A 26,145-nucleotide genomic window follows, 5' to 3' on the forward strand; every position below is an offset into this window, starting at 1 on the left:
GGTTTTTTATTTTACAGTGAGTCCTGCTGGCAACAGGATCACTGCAACGAGGGACTTAGGGGAGAAGAAGTGAACTCACCTGCGTGCAGGATGGATTAGCTTCTTTGGCTACTGGACATTAGCTCCAGAGGGACGATCACAGGTACAGCCTGGATGGTCACCGGAGCCTCGCCGCCGGCCCCCTTGCAGATGCTGAAACGAGAAGAGGTCCAGAATCGGCGGCAGAAGACTCCTCAGTCTTCTTAAGGTAGCGCACAGCACTGCAGCTGTGCGCCATTTCCTCTCAGCACACTTCACACGGCAGTCACTGAGGGTGCAGGGCGCTGGGAGGGGGGCGCCCTGGGAGGCAAATGAAAACCTTTTTTGGCTAAAAATACCTCACATATAGCCTCCGGGAGCTATATGGAGATATTTAACCCCTGCCAGAATCCATTAAAGAGCGGGAGACGAGCCCGCCGAAAAAGGGGCGGGGCCTATCTCCTCAGCACACAGCGCCATTTTCCCTCACAGAAAGGCTGGAGGGAAGGCTCCCAGGCTCTCCCCTGCACTGCACTACAGAAACAGGGTTAAAACAGAGAAGGGGGGCACTAATTTGGCGTTAGAAATATATAAAAGATGCTATAAGGGAAAACACTTATATAAGGTTGTCCCTATATAATTATAGCGTTTTTGGTGTGTGCTGGCAAACTCTCCCTCTGTCTCTCCAGAGGGCTAGTGGGGCCTGTCCTCTATCAGAGCATTCCCTGTGTGTGTGCTGTGTGTCGGTACGTGTGTGTCGACATGTATGAGGACGATGTTGGTGAGGAGGCGGAGCAATTGCCTGTAATGGTGATGTCACTCTCTAGGGAGTCGACACCGGAATGGATGGCTTATTTAGGGAATTACGTGATAATGTCAACACGCTGCAAGGTCGGTTGACGACATGAGACGGCCGACAAACAATTAGTACCGGTCCAGACGTCTCAAAAACACCGTCAGGGGTTTTTAAAACGCCCGTTTACTTTAGTCGGTCGACACAGACACAGACATGGACACTGAATCCAGTGTCGACGGTGAATAAACAAACGTATTCCTTATTAGGGCCACACGTTAAGGGCAATGAAGGAGGTGTTACATATTTCTGATACTACAAGTACCACAAAAGAGGGTATTATGTGGGATGTGAAAAAACTACCGTAGTTTTTCCTGAATCAGATAAATTAAATGAAGTGTGTGATGATGCGTGGGTTCCCCCCGATAGAAAATTATGGGCGGTATACCCTTTCCCGCCAGAAGTTAGGGCGCGTTGGGAAACACCCCTTAGGGTGGATAAGGCGCTCACACGCTTATCAAAACAAGTGGCGGTACCGTCTATAGATAGGGCCGTCCTCAACGAGCCAACTGACAGGAGGCTGGAAAATATCATAAAAAGTATATACACACATACTGGTGTTATACTGCGACCAGCGATCGCCTCAGCCTGGATGTGCAGAGCTGGGGTGGCTTGGTCGGATTCCCTGACTAAAAATATTGATACCCTTGACAGGGACAGTATTTTATTGACTATAGAGCATTTAAAGGATGCATTTTCTATATATGCGAGATGCACAGAGGGATATTTGCACTCTGGCATCAAGAGTAAGTGCGATGTCCATATCTGCCAGAAGATGTTTATGGACACGACAGTGGTCAGGTGATGCAGATTCCAAACGGCACAAAGGTGTATTGCCGTATAAAGGAAGAGGAGTTATTGGGGTCGGTCCATCGGACCTGGTGGCCACGGCAACTGCTGGAAAATCCACCATTTTTACCCTAAGTCACACATCTGCAGAAAAAGACACCGTCTTTTCAGCCTCAGTCCTTTCGTCCCTATAAGAGTCATATCTGCCCAGGGATAGAGGAAAGGGAAGAAGACTGCAGCAGGCAGCCCATTCCCAGGAACAGAAGCGTTTCACCGCTTCTGCCAAGCTCTCAGCATGACGCTGGGACCGTACAGGACCCCTGGATCCTACAAGTAGTATCCCAGGGGTACAGATTGGAATGTCGAGACGTTTCCCCTTCGCAGGCTCCTGAAGTCTGGTTTACCAAGGTCTCCCTCCGACAAGGAGGCAGTATGGGAAACAATTCACAAGCTGTATTCCCAGCAGGTGATAATCAAATTACCCCTCCTACAACAAGAAAAGGGGTATTATTCCACACTATATTGTGGTACTGAAGCCAGAAGGCTAGGTGAGACCTATTCTAAATCTAAAAAAAAAAAAAAAAAAAAAAAATTTGAACACTTACAAAGGTTCAAATCAAGATGGAGTCACTCAGAGCAGTGATAACGAACCAGGAAGAAGGGGACTATATAGTGTCCCGAGACATCAGGGATGCTTACCTCCATGTCCCAAATTTGCCCTTCTCACTAAGGGTACCTCAGGTTCGTGGTACAGAACTGTCACTATCAGTTTCAGACGCTGCTGTTTGGATTGTCCACGGCACCCCGGGTCTTTACCAAGGTAATGGCCGAAATGATGATTCTTCTTCGAAGAAAAGGCGTCTTAATTATCCCTTACTTGGACGATCCCCTGATAAGGGCAAAGTCCAGGGAACAGTTGGAGGTCGGAGTAGCACTATCTCGGATACTGCTACAACAGCACGGGTGGTTTCTAAATATTCCAAAATCGCAGCTGATACCGACGACAAGTCTGCTGTGCCTAGGGATGATTCTGGACACAGTCCAGAAAAAGGTGTTTCTCCCGGAAGAGAAAGCCAGGGAGTTATCCGAGCTAGTCAGGAACCTCCTAAAATCAGTGCATCATTGCACAAGGGTCCTGGTAAAAATGGTGACTTCCTACGAAGCAATTCCATTCGGCAGATTTCACGCAAGAATTTTTCAGTGGGATCTGCTGGACAAATGGTCCGGATCGCATCTTCAGATGCATCAGCGGATAACCCTATATCCAAGGACAAGGGTGTCTCTCCTGTGGTGGTTACAGAGTGCTCATCTTCTAGAGGGCCGCAGATTCGGCATTCAGGATTGGATGCTGGTGACCACGGAGGCCAGCCCGAGAGGCTGAGGAGCAGTCACACAAGGAAAAAATTTCCAGGGAGTGTGATCAAGTCTGGAGACTTTTCTCCACATAAATATACTGGAGCTAAGGGTAAATTTATAATACTCTAAGCTTAGCAAGACCTCTGCTTCAAGGTCAGCCGGTATTGATCCAGTGGGAAAAACATCACGGCAGTCGCCCACGTAAATAGACAGGGCGGCACAAGAAGCAGGAGGGCAATGGCATGATAGCACTGTCAGCAGTGTTTCATTCCGGGAATGGAAACTGGGAAGCAGACTTCCTCAGCAGGCACGACCTCCACCCGGCAGAGTGGAAACTTCATCGGGAAGTTTTCCACATGATTGTAAACCGTTGGGAAATACCAAAGGTGGACATGATGGCGTCCCGTCTGAACAAAAAACGGGACAGGTATTGCGCCAGGTTAAGAGACCCTCAGGCAATAGCTGTGGACGTTCTGGTAACACCGTGGATGTACCAGTCGGTGTATGTGTTCCATCCTCTGCTTCTCATACCTAAGGTACTGAGAATTATAAGACGTAGAGGAGTAAGAACTATACTCAGGGCTCCGGATTGGCCAAGAAGGACTTGGTACCCGGAAATTCAAGAGATGCTCACAGAGGACTTATGGCCTCTGCCGCTAAGAAGGGACTTGTTTCAGCAAGTACCATGTCTGTTCCAAGACTTACCGCAGCTGCGTTTTGACGGCATGGCGGTGGAACGCCGGATCCTAAGGGAAAAAGGCATTCCGGAAGAGGTCATTCCTACCCTGGTCAAAGCCAGAAAGGAGGTGACCGCACAACATTATCACCACATGTGGCAAAAATATGTTGCGTGGTGTGAGGCCAGAAAGGCCCCACGAAGAAATTTCAACTCGGTCGATTCCTGCATTTCCTGCAAACAGGAGTGTCTATGGGCCTCAAATTGGGGTCCATTAAGGTTCAAATTTCGGCCCTGTCGATTTTCTTCCAGAAAGAAGTGGCTTCAGTTCCTGAAGTCCAGAAGTTTGTCAAGGGAGTATTGCATATACAACCCCCTTTTGTGCCTCCAGTGGCACTGTGGGATCTCAACGTAGTTCTGGGATTCCTCAAATCACATTGGTTTAAAACCAGTCAAATCTGTGGATTTGAAGCATCTCACATGAAAAGTGACCATGCTCTTGGCCCTGGCCTGGACCAGGCGAGTGTCAAATTGGTGGTTTTTTTCTCAAAAAAGCCCATATCTGTTTGTCCATTTGGACAGGGCAGAGCTGCGGACTCGTCCCCAGTTCTCTCCCTAAGGTGGTGTCAGTGTTTCACCTGAACCAGCTTATTTTGGTGCCTTGCGCCTACTAGGGACTTGGAGGACTCCAGGTTGCTAGATGTTGTCAGGGCCCTGTAAATATAGGTTCCAGGACGGCTGGAGTCAGGAAAACTGACTTGCTGTTATCCTGTATGCACCCAACAAACTGGGTGCTCTTGCTTCTAAGCAAACTATTGCTAGTTGGATGTGTAATACAGTTCAGCTTGCACATTCTGTGGCAGGCCTGCCACAGCCAAAATATGTAAATGCCCATTCCTCAAGGAAGGTGGGCTCATCTTGGGCGGCTGCCCGAGGGGTCTCGGCTTTACAACTTTGCCGAGCGGCTATTTAGTCAGGGGCAAACACGTTGGTAAAATCCTACAAATTTGATACCCTGGCTAAGGAGGACCTGGAGTTCTCTCATTCGGTGCTGCAGAGTCATCCGCACTCTCCCGCCCGTTTGGGAGCTTTGGTATTATCCCCATGGTCCTTTCAGGAACCCCAGCATCCACTAGGACGATAGAGAAAATAAGAATTTACTTACCGATAATTCTATTTCTCGGAGTCCGTAGTGGATGCTGGGCGCCCATCCCAAGTGCGGATTATCTGCAATACTTGTACATAGTTACAAAAATCGGGTTATTATTGTTGTGAGCCATCTTTTCAGAGGCTCCGCTGTTATCATACTGTTAACTGGGTTCAGATCACAGGTTGTACAGTGTGATTGGTGTGGCTGGTATGAGTCTTACCCGGGATTCAAAATCCTTCCTTATTGTGTACGCTCGTCCGGGCACAGTATCCTAACTGAGGCTTGGAGGAGGGTCATAGGGGGAGGAGCCAGTGCACACCACCTGATCCTAAAGCTTTACTTTTTGTGCCCTGTCTCCTGCGGAGCCGCTATCCCCCATGGTCCTTTCAGGAACCCCAGCATCCACTACGGACTCCGAGAAATAGAATTATCGGTAAGTAAATTCTTATTATCGGGTCTAAGACCCGATGTGTAACAAATATGCCCCAGAAAGTGCTGTAAGTAATCTTGAGTAAGATATTCAAAATGTTCGCTTGTAAATAATTTTTTTATTTAGGTCTGTGCTGATAAATTAATTCAGTGTCAACAATTCGTCACTAGCATGATGCGTCCCTTTACCTCATCTCTGCGCTGCACTTTTAAAAACAACCAACAGATTGTCTCACAGTGTAGGATGAGACATGATCTCCATCAGGTGCTGTCATGTATTGAGACTGATCATGAACTAGTAGGAATGACACTCACAATGCACCCTTTCCTCCCCTTTATCGTATAGCAATCTATCTCATCCCTGCACTGCTGTGCAAAGGAAGGCACATTGCTACATCTACATCTTCACTAGAAACACTTCAACTTTCCCAGCATAAATAGGATCACCCCTGCACTTGTCCACAGTAATATGCCAGTATATGGAAATGTAATTCTTTGGCGCATGATGCTTTCAATACCAAATTAAAGTATTGCCCAGGGCCACTGGGTTCACATGCTACACAATACTTTTAGGTTGAATTGTTTGTTCAGAAAATAAAAACACTATCATAAGTGTGGGTACCACTCTATAAATCACTTAACTTTACAAATAAAATCTGAAAATGTCACTTTTGGTGTTTAAAGGCCCTTTAAAGCTGTTTGCAGCGTTATGTACTGTAGTTATAGAGCCCGTTACTTCAGGAGCAGTCCAGTATATAGAGAGGGAACTTTGAATACAAGGGGGTAAAGGTGGGAGTTTTTTTTTAGAACTGGTGCTGTTGCTATTGCAACCAATCAGAGTCTACTTAACATTTATCTAGCTGCTTCTAGTAGATAATAGATAGAATCTGATTGGTTGCCATGGGCAACATCATCAGTTTTAAAAAAAATCTCCCACCTTAGTAAATTTACCCCAAGGAAGGAAAATGCTGTGATTAATGTAAAGTCTTACATACATATTCCAATGATTCCCTACTTCTCATTGTGTATGTATTAAACAAAATGCACAACAGTCAGCAATTTCAAAATGCCAAGTAGTAAAGAGGTTAATGTCCAAAATTACTTAATAATTTGTTCTGCAATCAACACTTGTGTATGCAGTATATTGTAGTTTTCTAAAACTTACCAGCTCATCTGTGTTATTCTTTTCTGATACAGGTAACAAAGCTCCTGCCTTGGTCCCCAGTAAAGGTGCATACATGGCACAAGACATGGACCGACTGTCCAAGTTTTTTCAGGTTCCTCTTCGGCAACCAAGTGATTTCTTCCATGTTATCTTAAAGAAAGGTCAGCCTTTAAATTTAGCTGTAAAATATGTGTGTCTTAATCTTAAACTGGGTACACACTAGGCGATAAAATGGTTGTTTCAGCGAACGGCCTATATATCGCAAGCCGGTCAGCATCGCTCACAGACATATCGCATCGACTGTGCATTAGGCGGTGTGCACGTGTAGTCCACTGACTGCCCGTACACTTGCTGCAAGGTATGACGTCATAGCTGAATAGGAAAATTCAAATGCTCACCCAGCTGGGTGTCCTGACTGACACATTGAGCAGCTGATCAGTAATTGTGTACGCTTAACTGAATCGGCTGCTCTATCAGCGCGACAGCAAATCCGCCGTCAAGCCGTGACTGCATGTACCCAGCCTTAGTGACCAGGTCCATGTTTTGTTTAAAACACCATAACAGTAGCAGCTTGGCTACAAACGTCTGCAATGTACAGATATGTCCTCCTACATCTTTGTTGCAGTCAGGTTAAACAGCCCTTCTAGTCACGCCTAGTGATGTCATGACTCGGTAGTGCTGAGCATCTTTTTGTTCGACTTTCTCTTACATCCTTGAGGATACTGGGGATCCATTTGTTGCCACGGGGTATAGACGGGTCCACCAGGAGCCATGGGCACTTTAAGAATTTGATAGTGTGTGCTGGCTCCACCCTCTATGCCCATCCTCCCAGACTCAGTTTAGAAAATGTGCCGTGAGGAGCCGGTCACGTCGCTGGAAGCTCCAGAAGAGTTTTCTGCATTTATTTTTCTGTTTGTTATTTTCAGGCAGGACTTGATGACACCAGCCTGCCTGCTTCGTGGACTTAAAGGGGGAAGGGGTGGGGGGAACGGCCCAACCTCTTGAAGGGTTAATTGTCCCGTTCCCCGCTGACAGGACACTAGCTCCTGAAGGAACTATTCGCAAGCCCCACCACTAACAGAGCCAGAAGAATGAAGAGTGGTGAGTACTAAGCCGGCGTCCTGGTTAGCGGGCTGCCGGCCATTATGGCGGCATGAAGGTACAGAGACGCACGGCTTCTAAACGGAGTGGACTGTCTCTCCAGACTCAGTACACAGTGCAGACGCACCGCTTCTGAGGGGGGCGAACTGAGTCTCAGTACACTGTACACCGTACCCACACTGGCAAACAAAGACTTAACATGGATCTGACTCCATTTTAAGCACTAAATTACCTAAGCCAGTATAAAAAATGCGGGAAGCCCACGTACCATGGAGGGGGCGGGGTTTCACTATCCAGCAGCTCACCAGCACCATTTTCCCTCTGCAGTGGACACAGATGTTGACTGACAGGGACGCGCAGCTCCTCCGGAGTGTCTCCAGATTACCTCAGCGGTACCAGGGGGTCATAGCGGGTGGGAGCGATTATTAGTGTACTGAGTTCCCAATTTGGGTACTTTGTCTGCGACCTGGCTAAGCTTGGCATTAGCGATAGGGGCACGGTGTGCTGGCTCCATAATATCTGTCTCTCACTGGAAGGGCTCTTTGTGGGTTAATTGTGCTTTTTAACGTTTTCCTGTGTGTGTGTGTGTGTGTGTGTGTGTGTGTGTGTGTGTGCGCTGTCACATTTACAATATGTCCGGCAAAGAGTGTGTTTCATGTACGGCAGAGTGTTCCTCTTCCCCAGGGGGCTCACTACCGTGTACTCAGTGTAGTGCACCTTCCCATGCTAGCGGGGCTGAACAAGCATGGCTGGATTCCATTAAAGGAATGATTTCTAATATTTCTACTAAATTGTCCCGCAATGAGACAGAGACGCAATACTTAAGACAGTCTGTGGATAAGCTTATGAACAGAGACTCAGTCCCCAAAACAGCGTCTCAGACCCCTACCATTTGTCCGCAAAAACGTACTCTGGCCCATATCCTGCAGTCTGACTTTGATAATGAAGGGTCAGACATGGAGGAGGGGGAGGTGGACTCAGAAGGGGGGATGCTGCTCTAAAGGCTCATATAGAGACTATCAGAGACGTTCTACAAATTCCTGATAAGCCGACAGAGGAGTGTGAGGAATCTTATTTTCTCTGACGTCCTAGTGGATGCTGGGAACTCCGTATGGACCATGGGGAATAGACGGGCTCCGCAGGAGACTGGGCACTCTAAAAGAAAGATTAGGTACTATCTGGTGTGCACTGGCTCCTCCCTCTATGCCCCTCCTCCAGACCTTAGTTAGAATCTGTGCCCGGCCAGAGCTGGGTGCTCCTAGTGGGCTCTCCTGAGCTTGCTAGAAAAGAAAGTATTTGTTAGGTTTTTTATTTTCAGTGAGCTTCTGCTGGCAACAGACTCACTGCTACGTGGGACTGAGGGGAGAGAAGCAAACCTACCTGCTTGCAGCTAGCTTGTGCTTCTTAGGCTACTGGACACCATTAGCTCCAGAGGGTTCGAACACAGGGCCTGACCTCGATCGTCCGTTCCCGGAGCCGCGCCGCCGTCTCCCTTGCAGAGACAGAAGACACGACGAAATCGGCGGCTGAAGACTCCTGTCTTCATTAAGGTAGCGCACAGCACCGCAGCTGTGCGCCATTGCTCCCACTGCACACCACACACTCCGGTCACTGTAGGGTGCAGGGCGCTGGGGGGGGGGGCGCCCTGGGAAGCAATTTTAATACCTTTTAGCATTAAAAATACACATATACAGTCTAGCATTGTATATGTGTAAAAACCCCCGCCATTAAGTTACACAAAACGCGGGACAGAAGCCCGCCGCTGGGGTGGCGGGGCCTTCTTCCTCAGCACACCAGCGCCATTTTCCCTTCACAGCTCCACTGGAAGCAGCTCGCCAGGCTCTCCCCTGCAGTATCCTGATACAAGAAGGGTAAAAAAGAGAGGGGGGGCACATAAATTTAGGCGCAAATAAGATAATTAAGCAGCTATTAGGTAAATCACTTATTTTAGTGTAAATCCCTGTGTTATATAGCGCTGTGGTGTGTGCTGGCATACTCTCTCTCTGTCTCCCCAAAGGACTTTGTGGGGTCCTGTCCTCAGTCAGAGCATTCCCTGTGTGTGTGCGGTGTGTCGGTACGGCTGTGTCGACATGTTTGATGAGGAGGGTTACGTGGAGGCGGAGCAAGGGCAGATAAGTGTGGTGTCTCCCCCGTCGGGGCCGACACCTGATTCGATGGATATGTGGAAGGTCTTAACCGACAGTGTCAACTCCTTACATAAAAGGTTCGATGACGCAGCAGCCTTGGGACAGCCGGGGTCTCAGCCCGTGCCTGCCCAGGCAACTCAGAAGCCGTCAGGGGCTCATAAACGCCCTCTGGCTCAGATGGTAGACACAGATGTCGACACGGAGTCTGACTCCAGTGTAGACGATGATGAGACCAATGTACAGTCTAAAAAGGCCATCCGATGCATGATTACTGCAATGAAAGATGTACTACACATTTCTGATGTTAACCCGGTTACTACCAAGAGGGTTTATATGTTTGGGGAGAAAAAGCAGCCAGTGACTTTTCCCCCATCTGATGAATTAAATGATTTGTGTGTGAAGAAGCGTGGAGTTCCCCTGATAAGAAACTAGTGATTTCTAAGAGGTTACTGATGGCGTACCCTTTCCTGCCAACGGACAGGTTACGTTGGGAAACATCCCCTAGGGTGGACAAGGCGCTCACACGCTTATCTAAAATGGTGGCCCTGCCATCTCAGGATACGGCCGCCCTAAAGGAGCCTGCGGATAGAAAGCAGGAAGCTATCCTGAAGTCTGTGTATACACACTCTGGTACTCTACTGAGACCTGCTATTGCTTCAGCCTGGATGTGTAGTGCTGCAGCAGCATGGACTGATTCTCTGTCAGACAACATTGATTCCCTCGACAGGGATACTATTTTGCTAACCCTAGAACATATAAAAGACGTCGTCTTATATATGCGGGATGCCCAGAGGGACATTTGCCTGCTGGCATCTAGAATTAATGCAATGTCCTTTTCTGCCAGGAGAGTATTATGGACTCGGCAGTGGACAGGTGATGCTGATTCTAAAAAACACATGGAGGTTTTGCCTTATAAGGGTGAGGAATTGTTTGGGGACGGTCTCTCGGACCTAGTATCCACAGCAACAGCTGGAAAGTCGACTTTTTTACCTCAGGTTTCCTCACAGCCTAAGAAAGCACCGTATTATCAAATGCAGTCCTTTCGGCCTTAGAAAGGCAAGCGGGTCAGAGGCGCATCCTTTCTGGCCAGAGGCAGGGGTAGAGGAAAGAAGCTGCACCAGGCAGCCAGTTCCCAGGAACAAAAATCCTCCCCTGCTTCCACTAAGTCCACCGCATGACGTTGGGGCTCCACAGGCGGAGCCAGGTGCGGTGGGGGCGCGTCTCCGAAACTACAGCAACCAGTGGGTTCGCTCACAGGTGGATCTCTGGACTGTACAAATTGTATCTCAGGGATACAAGCTGGAGTTCGAGGCGACTCTACCCCCGCCGTTACCTCAAATCAGCCTTGCCAGCTTCCCTCAGGGAAAGGGAGGTAGTACTGGCGGCAATTCACAAGCTGTACCTCCAGCAGGTGATAATCAAGGTCCCCCTCCTTCAACAGGGAAGGGGTTACTATTCCACAATGTTTGTGGTACCGAAACCGGACGGTTCGGTGAGACCCATTCTGAATTTAAAATCCTTGAACACTTATATAAAGAAATTCAAGTTCAAAATGGAATCGCTCAGAGCGGTTATTGCAAGCCTGGAAGAGGGGGATTTTATGGTGTCGCTGGACATCAAGGATGCTTACTTGCATGTCCCCATTTACCCACCTCACCAGGAGTACCTCAGGTTTGTGGTACAGGACTGTCATTACCAATTCCAGACGTTGCCGTTTGGCCTGTCCACGGCACCGAGGATATTTACCAAGGTAATGGCCGAAATGATGATACTCCTTCGGAAGAAGGGAGTTATAATTATCCCGTACTTGGACGATCTCCTTATAAAGGCGAGGTCCAGAGAGCAGTTGTTGGTCAGCGTAGCACTCTCTCAGGAAGTGTTGCAATAGCACGGCTGGATTCTGAATATCCCAAAGTCGCAGCTGATTCCTACGACGCGTCTGCCCTTCCTGGGCATGATTCTGGATACAGGCCAGAAGAAGGTGTTTCTCCCGGATGAGAAGGCTCAGGAGCTCGTGACTCTGGTCAGGGACCTCCTGAAACTAAAACAGGTGTCGGTGCATCACTGCACGCGAGTCCTGGGAAAGATGGTGGCTTCATACGAAGCAATTCCCTTCGGCAGGTTCCATGCAAGGATCTTTCAGTGGGATCTGTTGGACAAGTGGTCCGGATCGCATCTTCAGATGCATCGGCTGATAACCCTGTCTCCGAGGGCCAGGGTGTCTCTGCTGTGGTGGCTGCAGATTGCTCATCTTCTCGAGGGACGCAGGTTCGGCATACAGGACTGGGTCCTGGTGACCACGGATGCAAGCCTCCGAGGATGGGGGGCAGTCACTCAGGGAAGAAACTTCCAAGGGCAGTGGTCAAGTCTGGAGACTTCACTACACATAAATATACTGGAACTAAGGGCCATTTACAACGCCCTGAGTCAAGCAGAGCCCCTGCTTCGAAACCAACCAGTGCTGATTCAGTCAGACAACATCACGGCGGTCGCCCATGTAAACCGCCAGGGCGGCACAAGAAGCAGGATGGCAATGGCAGAAGCCACAAGGATTCTTCGATGGGCGGAGAATCACGTGCTAGCACTGTCAGCAGTGTTCATTCCAGGAGTGGACAACTGGGAAGCAGACTTCCTCAGCAGACACGACCTCCACCCGGGAGAGTGGGGACTTCATCAAGAAGTCTTCACACAGATTGCAAATCGTTGGGAACTGCCACAGGTGGACATGATGGCGTCCCGCCTCAACAAAAAGCTAAAAAGATATTGCGCCAGGTCAAGGGACCCTCAGGCGATAGCTGTGGACGCACTAGTGACACCGTGGGTGTACCAGTCGGTTTATGTGTTTCCTCCTCTTCCTCTCATACCCAAGGTACTGAGGATAGTAAGAAAGAGAGGAGTAAGAACAATACTCATCGTTCCGGATTGGCCAAGAAGAACTTGGTACCCAGAACTACAAGAAATGATCTCAGAGGACCCATGGCCTCTGCCTCTCAGACAGGACCTGTTGCAGCAGGGGCCCTGTCTGTTCCAAGACTTACCGCGGCTGCGTTTGACGGCATGGCGGTTGAACGCCGGATCCTAACGGAAAAGGGCATTCCAGATGATGTGATTCCTACGCTGATAAAAGCTAGGAAGGATGTGACAGCAAAGCATTATCACCGCATATGGCGGAAATATGTTGCTTGGTGTGAGGCCAGGAAGGCCCCAACAGAGGAATTCCAGCTGGGTCGATTTCTGCACTTCCTACAGTCAGGGGTGACTATGGGCCTAAAATTGGGGTCCATAAAGGTCCAGATTTCGGCCCTATCTATTTTCTTTCAAAAAGAACTGGCTTCACTGCCTGAGGTTCAGACGTTTGTTAAGCGAGTGCTGCATATTCAGCCCCCTTTTGTGCCTCCGGTGGCACCTTGGGATCTTAACGTTGTGTTGGATTTCCTGAAATCCCACTGGTTTGAGCCACTTAAGACCGTGGAGCTAAAGTATCTCACGTGGAAGGTGGTCATGCTGTTGGCCTTAGCTTTGGCTAGGCGGGTGTCAGAATTGGCGGCTTTGTCATGTAAAAGCCCATATCTGATCTTCCATATGGACAGGGCAGAATTGAGGACTCGTCCCCAATTTCTTCCAAAGGTGGTATCAGCGTTTCATTTGAACCAACCTATTGTGGTGCCTGCGGCTACTCGGGACTTGGAGGACTCCAAGTTACTTGATGTAGTCAGGGCTTTGAAAATCTATGTAGCCAGGACGGCCGGAGTCCGGAAAACTGACTCGCTGTTTATCCTGCATGCACCCAACAAGCTGGGTGCTCCTGCTTCAAAGCAAACGATTGCACGCTGGATCTGTAACACGATTCAGCAGGCTCATTCTGCGGCAGGATTGCCGCATCCAAAATCAGTAAAAGCCCACTCCACGAGGAAGGTGGGTTCTTCTTGGGCGGCTGCCCGAGGGGTCTCGGCATTACAGCTTTGCCGAGCTGCTACTTGGTCGGGTTCAAACACGTTTGCAAAATTCTACAAGTTTGATACCCTGGCTGAGGAGGACCTTGTGTTTGCCCATTCGGTGCTGCAGAGTCATCCGCACTTTCCCGCCCGTTTGGAGGCTTTGGTATAATCCCCATGGTCCTTACGGAGTTCCCAGCATCCACTAGGACGTCAGAGAAAATAAGAATTTACTCACCGGTAATTCTATTTCTCGTAGTCCGTAGTGGATGCTGGGCGCCCGTCCCAAGTGCGGACTTTCTGCAATACATGTATATAGTTATTGCTTAACTAAAGGGTTATTGTTATGAGCCATCCGTTGACTGAGGCTCAGTTGTTGTTCATACTGTTAACTGGGTATGGTTATCACGAGTTGTACGGTGTGATTGGTGTGGCTGGTATGAGTCTTACCCTGGATTCCAAATCCTTTCCTTGTTGTGTCAGCTCTTCCGGGCACAGTTTCCCTAACTGAGGTCTGGAGGAGGGGCATAGAGGAAGGAGCCAGTGCACACCAGATAGTACCTAATCTTTCTTTTAGAGTGCCCAGTCTCCTGCGGAGCCCGTCTATTCCCCATGGTCCTTACGGAGTTCCCAGCATCCACTACGGACTACGAGAAATAGAATTACCGGTGAGTAAATTCTTATTTTAATGTAAAAAAGAAATCCTCAGTCACTTGTCCTCTGTCTAAGAAACCGAAAGCCCTGTTTGAAGAACCGTGGGTTAATTCCGAGAGGAAATTTCAAATCCCTAAGTGGTTACTCTCATCCTATCCTTTTCCACCTGAGGATAGGAAAAAATGGGAAAATACACCGATAGTGGATGCTTCAGTATCCAGGCTGTCACGGAAAATAGTGTTGCCTGTCCCTGGTGCAGCCTTCCTGAAAGACACCGCTGATCGTAGAATTGAGACCACACTCAAATTTTTGTACACAGCTGCTGGGGTAACCCAGAGACCCACTATAGCATGTACGTGGATAACAAAAGCCATTGCTAAATGGTCAGATAACCTAATTGATGGGTGAGATTCCTTTTCTAGGGGGAGATTGTTTTACTCCTACAACATATAAAGGACTCTGCAAATTTTATGGTGGAAGCCATAAAAGAACTAGACTTGCTTAATGCAAGCACCACGGCTATGGCAGTGTCAGCATGCAGGGGCCTAAGGCTTCGCCAGTGGACTGCTGATGCGGACTCTAGAAAAGGCGTGCAAGGCCTACCATTTACAGAAAAGGCCTTATTTGGAGATGAACTGGATAAATGGATGTCCAAAGCTACTTGCGGGTAAGTCTACATATCTTCCTTCCACAGCTCCCCTAGCTCCCCCAGCCAGGAATGCCTACTCAGTTTCCAATTTGCAGTCCTTTCGGACAGCCAAGTTTAAGGGCAAAACCAGAGGTTCTTCAACAGCTACCACAGGCGCTAGAGGTAAACCACGCAACCAGCAATTGCCGGTTCTCAGGAACAGAGTTCAACCTCTACTTCCTCAAAGCCTTCAGCATGACGGTGGACCGCGATGCCTGGTAGACTGGCAGGTGGGAGCCCGACTAAAATTCTTCAGCCAAATCTGGACAAGTTCGTGCCACGATCTTTGGGTCATAGATCTTATATCCCAGTGCTACAGACTGGAGTTCCAGGAGCTCCCACCTCACAGATTCTTCAAATCAGGCTTACCAGTTTCACAGGAGGCAAGTATAACTTTACAGGACGCCATTCAAAACGGGTACAGACTGAGGTCATTGTTCCAGTTCCACCTCATCTGCAAAACAAGGGGTACTATTCCAACTTGTTTGTAGTACCGAAACCGGACGGTTCGGTAAGACAGATTCTGAACCTCAAGTCGCTGAACCCGTACTTACGAGTGTTCAAATTCAAGATGGAGTCTCTCAGAGCGGTGATTTCAGGTCTGGAGGAGGGAGAGTTCCTAATGTCTCTGGATATCGAGGATGCATACCTTCACATTCCGAACCGGCCGCCTCATCAGGCTTGTCTACGGCTTGCACTGCAGAACTGTCACTACCAGTTCCAGGCCCTGCCAATTGGTCTCTCCACGGCACCAGGGATGTTCACCAAGGTGATGGCAGAGATGATGTTTCTCCTCTGCAAACAGGGAGTGAATATAATTCCGTACCTGGACGATCTTCTGATAAAGGCACCGTCCAGGGAAAGGTTGTTGGACAGCATTGCCCTCTCAACCAGACTACTCCGGGATCACGGGTGGATTCTGAACCTTACGAAATCTCTCCTAGAGCCAACACGGAGACTTCCATTCCTGGGGATGATACTGGACACAGAGTCGCAGAACGTATTCCTTCCGTTGGAAAAGGCATTTGTAATCCAGTCGATGGTTTGGGATGTCCTGAAGCAAACCCGGATATCGGTATATCTGTGCATTCGCCTTCTGGGGAAAATGGTGGCATCTTACGAGGCACTTCAGTGCGAAAGGTTTCACGGAAGACCCTTCCAGTTCAATCTGTTGGACAAATGGTCCGGATCGCATCTTCACATGCACCAGAGGATCCGTCTGTCACCAAGAGTTAGGATTTTTCTTCTATGGTGGCTTCAGACTTCTCACCTACTCGAGGGTCGACAGTTCAGGATTCAGAATTGGATTCTGCTAACCACAGACGCAAGCCTCAGAGGTTGGGGAGCAGTCACCCAGGGGGTGCAGTTTCACGGAACATAGTCAAGTCAGGAAGCGGTCCTTCTAATCAACTTTCTGGAACTCATGCCCTTCTGCAGTCCTCATATCTTCTTCAAGATCAGGTCATTCAAGTCCAGTTGGACAATGTGACAGCGGTAACGTGCATAAACCGACAGGGCGGAATGAAAAGAAGATTTGTCGATTTGTGGGAATATCCACAAATCGACATGATGGCCTCTCGTCTGAATAAGAAGCTCAAGCGGGATTGTTACAGGTCGAGAGACCCACAGGCAGTGACGGTAGATGCTCTGACGACTCCATGGGTCTAACAGATGGTGTACATGTTTCCTCTATTTCCTCTGATCCCAAGGATTCTCAAAAGAATAAAAAGGGAAAAGGTTTAAGCAATACCTATTGCTCCGGACTGGCCAAGAACGCCCTGGTACGCGGATCATCTAGAGATGCTGATCGAAGATCCGTGGCCTCTACCTCTTCGACAGGATCTTCTACAACAGGGCCCGTTTGTCTATCAAGACTTACCGCAGCTACGTTTTACGGCATGGAAGTTGAACGGCTGATTCTAGCCAGGAGAGGGATCCCTGACAAGGTCATCCCGACTACGATCCAGGCCAGAAAGGGGGTAACGTCTAAACATTACCACCGTATTTGGAAGAAATACAGCCAGGTCCATAAATATTGGAACATCGACACAATTCTCATATTTTGGGCTTTATACACCACTGCAATGGATTTGAAATGAAACAAACAAGATGTGCTTTAACTGCAGACTTTCCGCTTTAATTTGAGGGTATTTACATCCAAATCAGGTGAACGGTGTAGGAATTACATCGGTTTCTATATGTGCCTCCCACTTTGTAAGGGACCAAAAGTAATGGGACAATCGACTCAAAAGCTATTTCATGGACAGGATTGGGCTATTCCCTCGTTATTTCTTCATCAATTAAGCAGGTATAAGGTCTGGAGTAGATTCCAGGTGTGACATTTGCATTTGGAATCCGTTGCTGTCGACTCTCAATGTGAGATCCAAAGAGCTGCCACTATCAGTGAAGCAAGCCATCATTAGGCTGAAAAATCAAAACAAACCCATCAGAGAGATAGCAAAAACATTTGTGTGGCCAAATCAACTGTTTGGAACATTCTTAAAAAGAACTAATGCACCGGAGAGATCAGCAACACCAAAAGACCCGGAAGACCACGGAAAACAACTGTGGTGGATGACAGAAGAATTAATTCCCTGGTGAAGAAAAACCCTTTCACAACAGTTGCCCAGATCAAGAACATTCTCCAGGAGGTAGGTGTATATGTGTCAAAGTCAACAATCAAGAGAAGACTTCACAAGAGTGAATGTAGAGGGTTCACCACAAGATGTAAACCATTGGTAAGCCACAAAAACAGGTAGTCCAAATTAGAGTTTCATAAACAACATCTTAAAAAGCTTTTACAGTTCTGGAACAACATCCTATGGACAGATGAGACAAAGATCAACTTGTACCAGAGTGATGCGAAGAGAAGAGTATGGAGAAGGAGAGGAACTGCTCATGATCCAAAGCATACCACCTCATCAGTGAAGCATGGGGGTGGTAGTGTCATGGCGTGGGCATGTATGGCTGCCAACGGAACTGGTTCCCTTTGTATTTATTGATAATGTGACTGCTGACAAAAGCAGCAGGATGAATTCTGAAGTGTTTCGGGCAATATTATCTGCTCATATTCAGTCAAATGCTTCAGAACGCATTGGACAGCGCTTCACAGTGCAGATGGACAATGACCCGAAGCATACTGCGAAAGCAACCAAAGAGTTTTTTTTAAAGCAAATACGTGGAATATTATGCAATGGCCAAGTTAATCAACTGACCTGAATCCGATTGAGCATACATTTCACTTGATGAAGACAAAACTGAAGGGAAAATGCCCCAAGAACAAGCAGGAACTGAAGACATTTGATGCAGAAACCTGGCAGAGCATCACCAGGGATGAAACCCAGCGTCTGGTGATGTCTGTGTTCCAGACTTCAGACTGTAATTGACTGCAAAGGATTTGCAACAAAGTATTAAAAAGTGAAAGTTTTGATTTAGAATTGTTTAGTTTGTACCATTACTTTTAGTCCCTTAAAAAGTGGGAGGCACATATAGAAACCATTGTAATTCCTAAAACCGTTCACCTGATTTGGATGTAAATACCCTCAAATTGAAGCGGAAAGTCTGCAGTTAAAGCACATCTTGTGTGTTTCATTTCAAATCCATTGTGGTGGTGTATAGAGCCCAAAATATGAGAATTGTGTCGATATCCCAATATTTATGGACCTGACTGTACGTCTCTTGGTGTGAGAGCAGAAAATTTTCTGCGGTAGAATTTCATCTGGGACGTTTACTGCTTTTTCTGCAGTCAGGTGTGGATGTGGGCCTACGTCTGGGCTCCATAAAAGTCCAGATTTCGGCCTTGTCCATTTTCTTTCCGAAACAATTGGCTTCTCTCCCTGAGGTCCCGACGTTCTTGAAAGGTGTTCTGCACATTTAACCTTCCTTTGTGCCTCCCACGGCACCTTGGGATCTCAATTTTGGTGCTGCAGTTCCACCAATCGGACTAGTTTGAACTGATACAGGAGGTTGATGCAAATTATCTTACATGGCAAACCATCACACTGTTGGCCTTGGCTTCAGCGAGACGTGTGTCGGAGCGATATGTAAAGCGAACAGCTCGTCACAGAAAATCATACTCGCTGTTTGTTCTTTATGATTCCAATAAGATTGGGTGTCCTGCTTCAAAGCAGTTCATTGCGCGCTGTATCAGGTTCACTATCCAGCCTGCTTATTCCATGGTAGGATTGCCGGTTCCTAAATCTGTACAGGCCCACTCAACTAGTTCAGTGGGTTCTTCCTAGGCGGCTGCACGGGGTGTCTCTGCTTTACAGCTCTGCCGAGCAGCTACTTGGTCAGGTTCGAACACATTTGCTAAGTTCTACAAGTTCAATACTTTGGCCTCTGAGGACCTTCAATCAGTTCTGCAGGAACCTGAGCGCACTCCCACCTGGTTTGGGAGCTTTGGTACATCCCCATGGTACTAAATGGATCCCCAGTATTCTCTAGGATGTAAGAGAAAATAGGATTCTGCAGCGGGGTACACTGGGGTTCCACAGGGATAAAATCGGGGTGTAGAGTTGGATGTTGATCCAAGGCATCAACAGGCTAAAAGCTTTGACTATTCCCAGGATGCTTAGCGCCGCCTCCTCTATATCCCCGCCTCCAGGGACTGGAGCTCAGTTTGTAAGTTGGTGCCTGCAGTGCAGGCAGCTAACAGGGAGGGCTGGGCATTGTCTCCTCTGTAAAGCCGCCTGCATCATCAACGCTGAGCATTTACAGGACACTTAAGTATTCTGCATGTCTTTTATACAGTGTTAGTTAAGAACAAGTGCATACATTCAGGGCTATGTAGTACAAGTACCCTGGGATATACATCCAGTCTTTACTGTGCATTGTTATATCTATATACATATACAGCATTACTTTGTAGTGCAGTTACTTAGTATTGCTAGTCCAGTGCAGTTTTATTGTTGTTTGTAATAATTTCTGCATTGTACATGTGACTGTGTGTGTGCCTGTAGCTTCTGTGTGATTTCCATTCCGTGTATCTCACATATACTGCTATCCCTATATTCTGTACCTTGAAGGGGGCTAAGTTCATCAGGGTTCTCATATAATATAGTGTTTCACAGGATATACTCTTGTGGTATTTTTCTCTGTGTATTACAGTCACCATATACCTCTTAAATCCTCCGTGTGTGCTCTGCTTGCAGTCACACTATACAGGGGGATTTCTGCCAGGTACTTTGTCTGCTTATATTGTACTATTTTGCCCTATGGAAAAGCTTTCATATAATGTCAGCTAAACAGGGTGATAATTCTATGGCTGACCCGGCAACATGCAGTGCTACTGCCATGGATGTCTCTGAGGAGAATATTGCAGCTGAGGGTTCAGGTACTGGGGGTTTTATACCCCTTAGTCAGTCTACAGCAATGGGGGCGAATCATTACCCGCCGTGGGCTACATTTTCTAATTTACTGACTACGTTGGTAACTAGACTTGCGCCCCCTATGGGACCTCCTGTGCCATTACAGCCACATATTGTCCCTGCAGTTAATCGGCCATGGGCAGATACTCTGTCCTCTCGGTTACAGCAATTAAATTAGTCTTTGGCTAAGCATGGTCCTAACCCTCTCCCGCCTAAGACCAAGGGGTCACCTAAGCGGGCTATTACTTCCTCACAATCCACACATGTTTCAGATACTTCATCTGATGAAGATGGCGCATATACTGACCCCTCAGACACTGATGCAGATGCTTCTGATGGGGAATCTGACACAAGTGGATGCTTCTGACCTCTTGGAGGGTATCAGGCTGATTCTTCAATTTGATGATTACGAAGAACCCCCAGCTAGCGTCAGAATGTTAATAAATTAGTTTTGCACCACTCTGACCACTTAGATGACATACGTCAGGAATCCTGGGAGTCTCCAGGAAAGAAATTCTCCCTGTCTAAAATGATGCTAGCTCGTTATCCCCTTGCTGCAGAGTTAAGTAAAAATTGGGAAACACTGCCGCCGGTGGACTCACAAGTCGCGCGTCTGGTGGTGTCCTCTGCTCTGTCTGTCACTACCGTCACCTCTCTGAAGGAACCGACGGATAAGCGTGTGGAGGGTTGCTTGAAGTCTATTTACACTCTTGCTGGAGCTGTGCACAGGCCTACTATTGTGGCCTCTTGGGCTGCTAAAGCTATTGAGGCTTGGGTTCAGGAAGTTGAAGCGGAACTACCGTCTAATTTTCCTGATAATGCTAGACAGTGTCTTTCATACATTATTACAGCCTCTCATTATATTCAGGAGGCGGCATCTGATGCAGGTATCCTGGCGGCCAAAGCGTCTACTACGTCTATTCTGGCTCGCCGGATCCTCTGGTTGCGGTCCTGGTCTGTAGATCTGGACTCTAAAAAGACCTTGGAGGTGATCCCTTTTAAGGGAAACATACTTTTTGGGGAAGACCTCCATAAGATTGTTGCTGACTTAGCATCGGCTAAGACTGCATGTCTACCTAGTACTACACCTTCGGCCCCGAAGGCTAAGAGTACTTCTTTTCGTTCCTTTCTACCTCCAGGTAAAGCAAAGGGTCAGGCATACCCGAAACAGGCTCGCACTTCCAAACCCACTAAGCCCAAACCTAAACGTGCCTGGGCTGCCCGTCAGCCTGCTTCCAAAACAGACAAGTCTGCCGCATGACGGGGCGTGCCTCCCTCTGTGGTTTCCCAGGGTGGGAGGCCGACTTCTACGGTTTGCTCAGGTATGGTCACAGACCACTTCGGACGCCTGGGTACGGGAATTAGTCGCTCACGGATACGCCATCTCTTTAAAGAAACGTCCCCCTCGCCAGTTTTGCTTGACAAACGTCCCTACGGATCCGGTGAAAGCGAAAACTCTCCATCTGGTGGTGCAATCCCACCTGGAGACGGGAGTGATAGTGTCGGTGCCTCTGGCTCAGAGAGGCAGGGGGTACTATTCAACGCTGTTACTAGTTCCGAAGCCGAATGGTTCTTCCCGGCCCATTCTCAACCTCAAGTCTTTGAACATGATGTGAAAGTTTCCAAATTCCACATAGACACTGTTCGCTCTATTGCAGGGCCGTAACTAGGTGTGTGCCGATGGTGCCTTGCCCACAGCGCAACTGCATTGAAGGCGCACCATCTGGCAGCACCCCCCCCACATATGGCCGTTATATAATCAGTGAGGTAGTAGTGACAGTCCAGCTGGCCGCCACCGCCTCTGTAAGGGACAGGGAGCGGTGCCGCATTTGCCCATTTGGTAGTACACAGCCCCCTTTGCGGTAATTCCGCCTGTGAGACCTGCTGCCGCCTCTGCAATGGACAGAAACTGGGAGCACTACTGCAGCCGCCAGCTCCCGTATATGAGCAGCCTTTGCAATGGAGAGGGAGTGCTAGTGCAGCTGTGAGCTCCTGTATATGAGTATCTGCACCTGGGAGGCCTGGATGCCAGATCGCCCCCACAGGTGACTGAGAGAGATACACACACAACACACACACACACCTCACTCACTCCCTGCCTAATGTGTAGAAAAAAGGGGTCTATGTTGCTGTAATATGTAAAAAAGGGGTACTCTGCTGCCTAATGTGTAAAAAGGGAGTTCTGCCTGCCTAATGTGGAAAAAGGGGGACTCTGCTGCCGTAATGTATAAAAGGGTGACTACCTGCCTAATGTGTAAAAGGGACTCTACCTACCGTACTGTGTAAAAGGGGACTCTATGTGCTGTACTGTGTAAAAGGGGGACTCTACCTGCCTAATGTGTAAAAGGGGACTCATGCCCACCGTACTGTGTAAAAGGGGGACTTTACCTGCCTAATGTGTGAAACGGGACTCTACCTGCCGTGCTGTGTAAAAAGGAGCTCTGCCTTCCGTAATGTGTAAAAGGGAGTTCTGTGGCCATGCCCCCTCCCCCATGATGCCACACCCCTAGATTTTTGGCGTACATTAGTCTTGTTTTCTATATGAAGGGGGGGGGGGAGCCGATGCTGTTTCTTGCACACAGCGCTAAAATGTCTAGTTACGGCACTGCTCTATTGTTCTGGCTTTTGAGCCCAAGGACTATATGGTATCCCTGGACATACAGGATGCTTACCTGCATATACCTATTGCAGTGTTGCATCAGCAATACCTGTGGTTTGCTATTGGCAACCTCCATTTTCAATTCCAGGCCTTACCTTTTGGTCTGACCACAGCTCCAAGAATTTTCACCAAGGTCATGGCGGGTCATGATGGCTCTACTTCGCCATCAGGGTATCAGGATCCTGTCGTATCTGGATGACTTGTTGATCCTGGCAAACCCTCCAGAGGTTCTCCTCTTTCATCTGGAACTGACGGTCCAATTCCTGCAAGTCCACGGGTGGCTCATCAACTGGAAGAAATCTTCCCTGGTGCCTGCTCAGAGTATGGTGCACCTGGGAGCACTATTGGACACCCACAATCAGCGGTTGTTTTTGTCTCCGGAGAAGGTCCTGAAACTTCAGGACAAGATAAGATGCTTTCTCTCTCGCCCATGTGTGTCGATACACTCGGCGATGCAAGTACTAGGCCTCATGGTGTCTGCTTTCGACATGGTAGAGTATGCTCAATTTCATTCCCGCCCTCTGCAAAAGTTGATACTCTCCGAGTGGGATGGCCTGCCTCACCGGATCAGGACTCACATGGTCTCCTTGACTGCGGAGGTCCGCCTGTCACTGAGCTTGTGGCTACAGGACCAGCAATTGAGCAGAGGTCTTCCCTTCTGGATCTCCAACTTGATCCTTCTGACGACAGATGCCAGTCTGCAGGTCTGGGGCACGGTGTTGGAGCAACACGCTCTTCAGGGTCTGTGGACCAGGGAGGAAGCTCTCCTCCCGATAAACATTCTAGAATTGCGGGCAGTGTTCAATGCGTTGACTCTAGCCCTGCCTCTGGTACAGAACAGGCCTGTTCAAGTACAGTCAGACAACGCCACTACGGTGGCGTACATAAATCATCAAGGCGGCACTCGAAGCCGCATGGCAATGATGGAGTTATCAAAAATCCTTAGTTGGGCGTAACGCCATCCGCCAGCCATATCGGCAGTGTTCATTCCGGGAGTCCTCAACTGGGAAGCGGACTTCCTCAGTCGTCAGGACGTACACGCTGGAGAGTGGAGTCTTCATCTGGAAGTCTTTCAACTCGCAGTGGACAAGTGGGGTCTACCAGATGTAGATCTAATGGCGTCTCGACACAATCACAAGGTTCCGGTCTTCAGAGCAAGGACAAGGGATTCTCAGGCAACGTTCGTGGATGCACTGGCAATTCCATGGAACTTTCGGCTGCCGTACGTGTTCCCTCCGGTGTCACTTCTGCCCAGGGTGATAAGGAAGTTCAAGCAAGAAGGAGGAATACTACTTCTAATAGCTCCAGCGTGGCCCAGATGACATTGGTTCTCAGACCTGCAGGGTCTCTCTCTCTCTAGAGAGAGAGAGAGAGCGTCCTCTTCTACTTCCGCAACGCCCAGTCCTCCTTGTTCAGGGCCCTTGTGTCTACCAGGATTTGGCCCAGCTGGCTTTGACGGCATGGCTCTTGAAGCTTCCGAACTGAGGTCCAAAGGATTTTCTGAGGCGGTCATTCAAACTATGTTAAAGGCCCGCAAACCGGCGTCTGCTCAGACTTATCATAGGGTCTGGTATTCTTACTTCGCCTGGTGTGCAGCTAACCATTATGACGCATACAGGTTCAGTACTGCAAACCTTTTGGCTTTCCTGCAACAGGGCCTGGACTTACGCCTTCGTCTGGCCTCCCTGAAGGTTCATATATCTGCCTTATTGATATGATTTCAGAGAAAAATTGCGACTCTGCCTAATGTTCATACTTTCACTCAGGGTGTTTTACGTATACAACCTCCCTATGTCCCACCTGTGGCTACTTGGGATTTGTCGGTTGTTCTGGACGCCTTACAAGAGTCTCCGTTTGAACCTCTTGAGTCTGTGGACCTTAAGTGGCTTACTCTTAAGGTCTTGTTCTTACTGGCTATTGCCTCTGCTAGACTGGTTTCAGACTTGGGTGCCTTGTCCTGAAGGTCACCCTTTCTAATTTTTCAACGTGACCGAGCGGTTCTTTGAACTCGCCCTGGTTATTTGCCTAAGATGGTGTCGTCTTTCCACCTTAACCAGGAGATTGTGGTTTCGGCATTTACCTCTCCAGGTTTGTCCTCCAAAGAGCGGTCTTTGGACGTGTTACGGGCTCTCCGTATTTATGTGAAGAGAACAGCTTCTCTTAGGAGATCTGATTCCCTCTTTGTCCTTTTTGGTTTTCACAAACGTGGCTGGCCTGCTAATAAGCAGACCTTGGCCAGATGGATTAGAATAGTGATTGCACATGCTTATGTACAGGCTGGCCTTCCAGCTCCTGCTACCATCAAAGCCCATTCTACTCGGTATGTTGGACCTTCTTGGGCGGCCCGCCGTGGGGCAACCCTTTAACAATTGTGCAAGGCGGCTACGTGGTCCTCAGTGAACACGTTCATAAGGTTCTATGCCTTCGATACTTCCGCCTCAAAGGTTGCCTCCTTTGGATGCCGGGTTCTTGTGCCCGCAACAGTGCATCCCCTCCCATAAGGAAGTGCTTTAGGACATCCCCCGATGTTATCCCTGTGAACCCCAGTGTACCCCGCTGCAGAAACGGAGATTTATGGTAAGAACTTACCTTTGTTAAATTTCTTTTTGCGAAATACACTGGGTTCCACAGGGCGCCCACCCTGACGCAATTAGCTTCTTTGGGTTTGTATGGCATTAGCCGCTGGTACCTACTCCTGTCGTGAGAATGTAGTATGTGGCATCTAACTTTTGTCGTCTCTCTTACCTGCTACTGCATTGGACTGGTTAACCAAACTGAGCTCCAGTGCCTGGAGGTGGGGATATAGAGGATCCTGGGAACAGTCAAAGCTTTTAGCCTGTTGGTGCCTCGGATCAAGATCCAACTCTACACCCCGATGTTATCCCTGTGGAACCCAGTGTACCTCGCAGAAAGAGATTTAACAAAGGTAAGTACTTACCATAAATCAGCTTTTTAATTACCTACCGGTAAATCCTTTTCTCGTAGTCCGTAGAGGATACTGGGCGCCCGCCCAGTGCTTCGTACTTCCTGCACTGTTACTTGGTTAAGTATTATTGTTTCGTTCAGCTGTTGCTGTTCCTGGTTTCAAGTTTGGTTATCATGGCTTTCCTCTTGTTTCATATGTGCTAGTTCGGAATGTCACCACTATCCTTTTTA

The 26,145-nt window shown here is 48.4% G+C and overlaps 1 protein-coding gene across 1 annotated transcript in view; it reads left to right on the top strand.

The window, feature by feature from the left end:
• Positions 1–26,145, top strand: part of GSTK1 (glutathione S-transferase kappa 1) — a 119,938-nt gene that overhangs the window by 37,228 nt on the left and 56,565 nt on the right. Inside the window, exon 3 of the mRNA XM_063961827.1 lies at positions 6,469–6,597. Within this exon, the coding sequence (XP_063817897.1) occupies positions 6,469–6,597 (129 nt within the window). The remainder of the gene's footprint in view (positions 1–6,468; positions 6,598–26,145) is intronic.

This window comes from Pseudophryne corroboree, chromosome 3, assembly GCF_028390025.1.
Source record: "Pseudophryne corroboree isolate aPseCor3 chromosome 3, aPseCor3.hap2, whole genome shotgun sequence".
NCBI lineage: Eukaryota > Metazoa > Chordata > Amphibia > Anura > Myobatrachidae > Pseudophryne > Pseudophryne corroboree.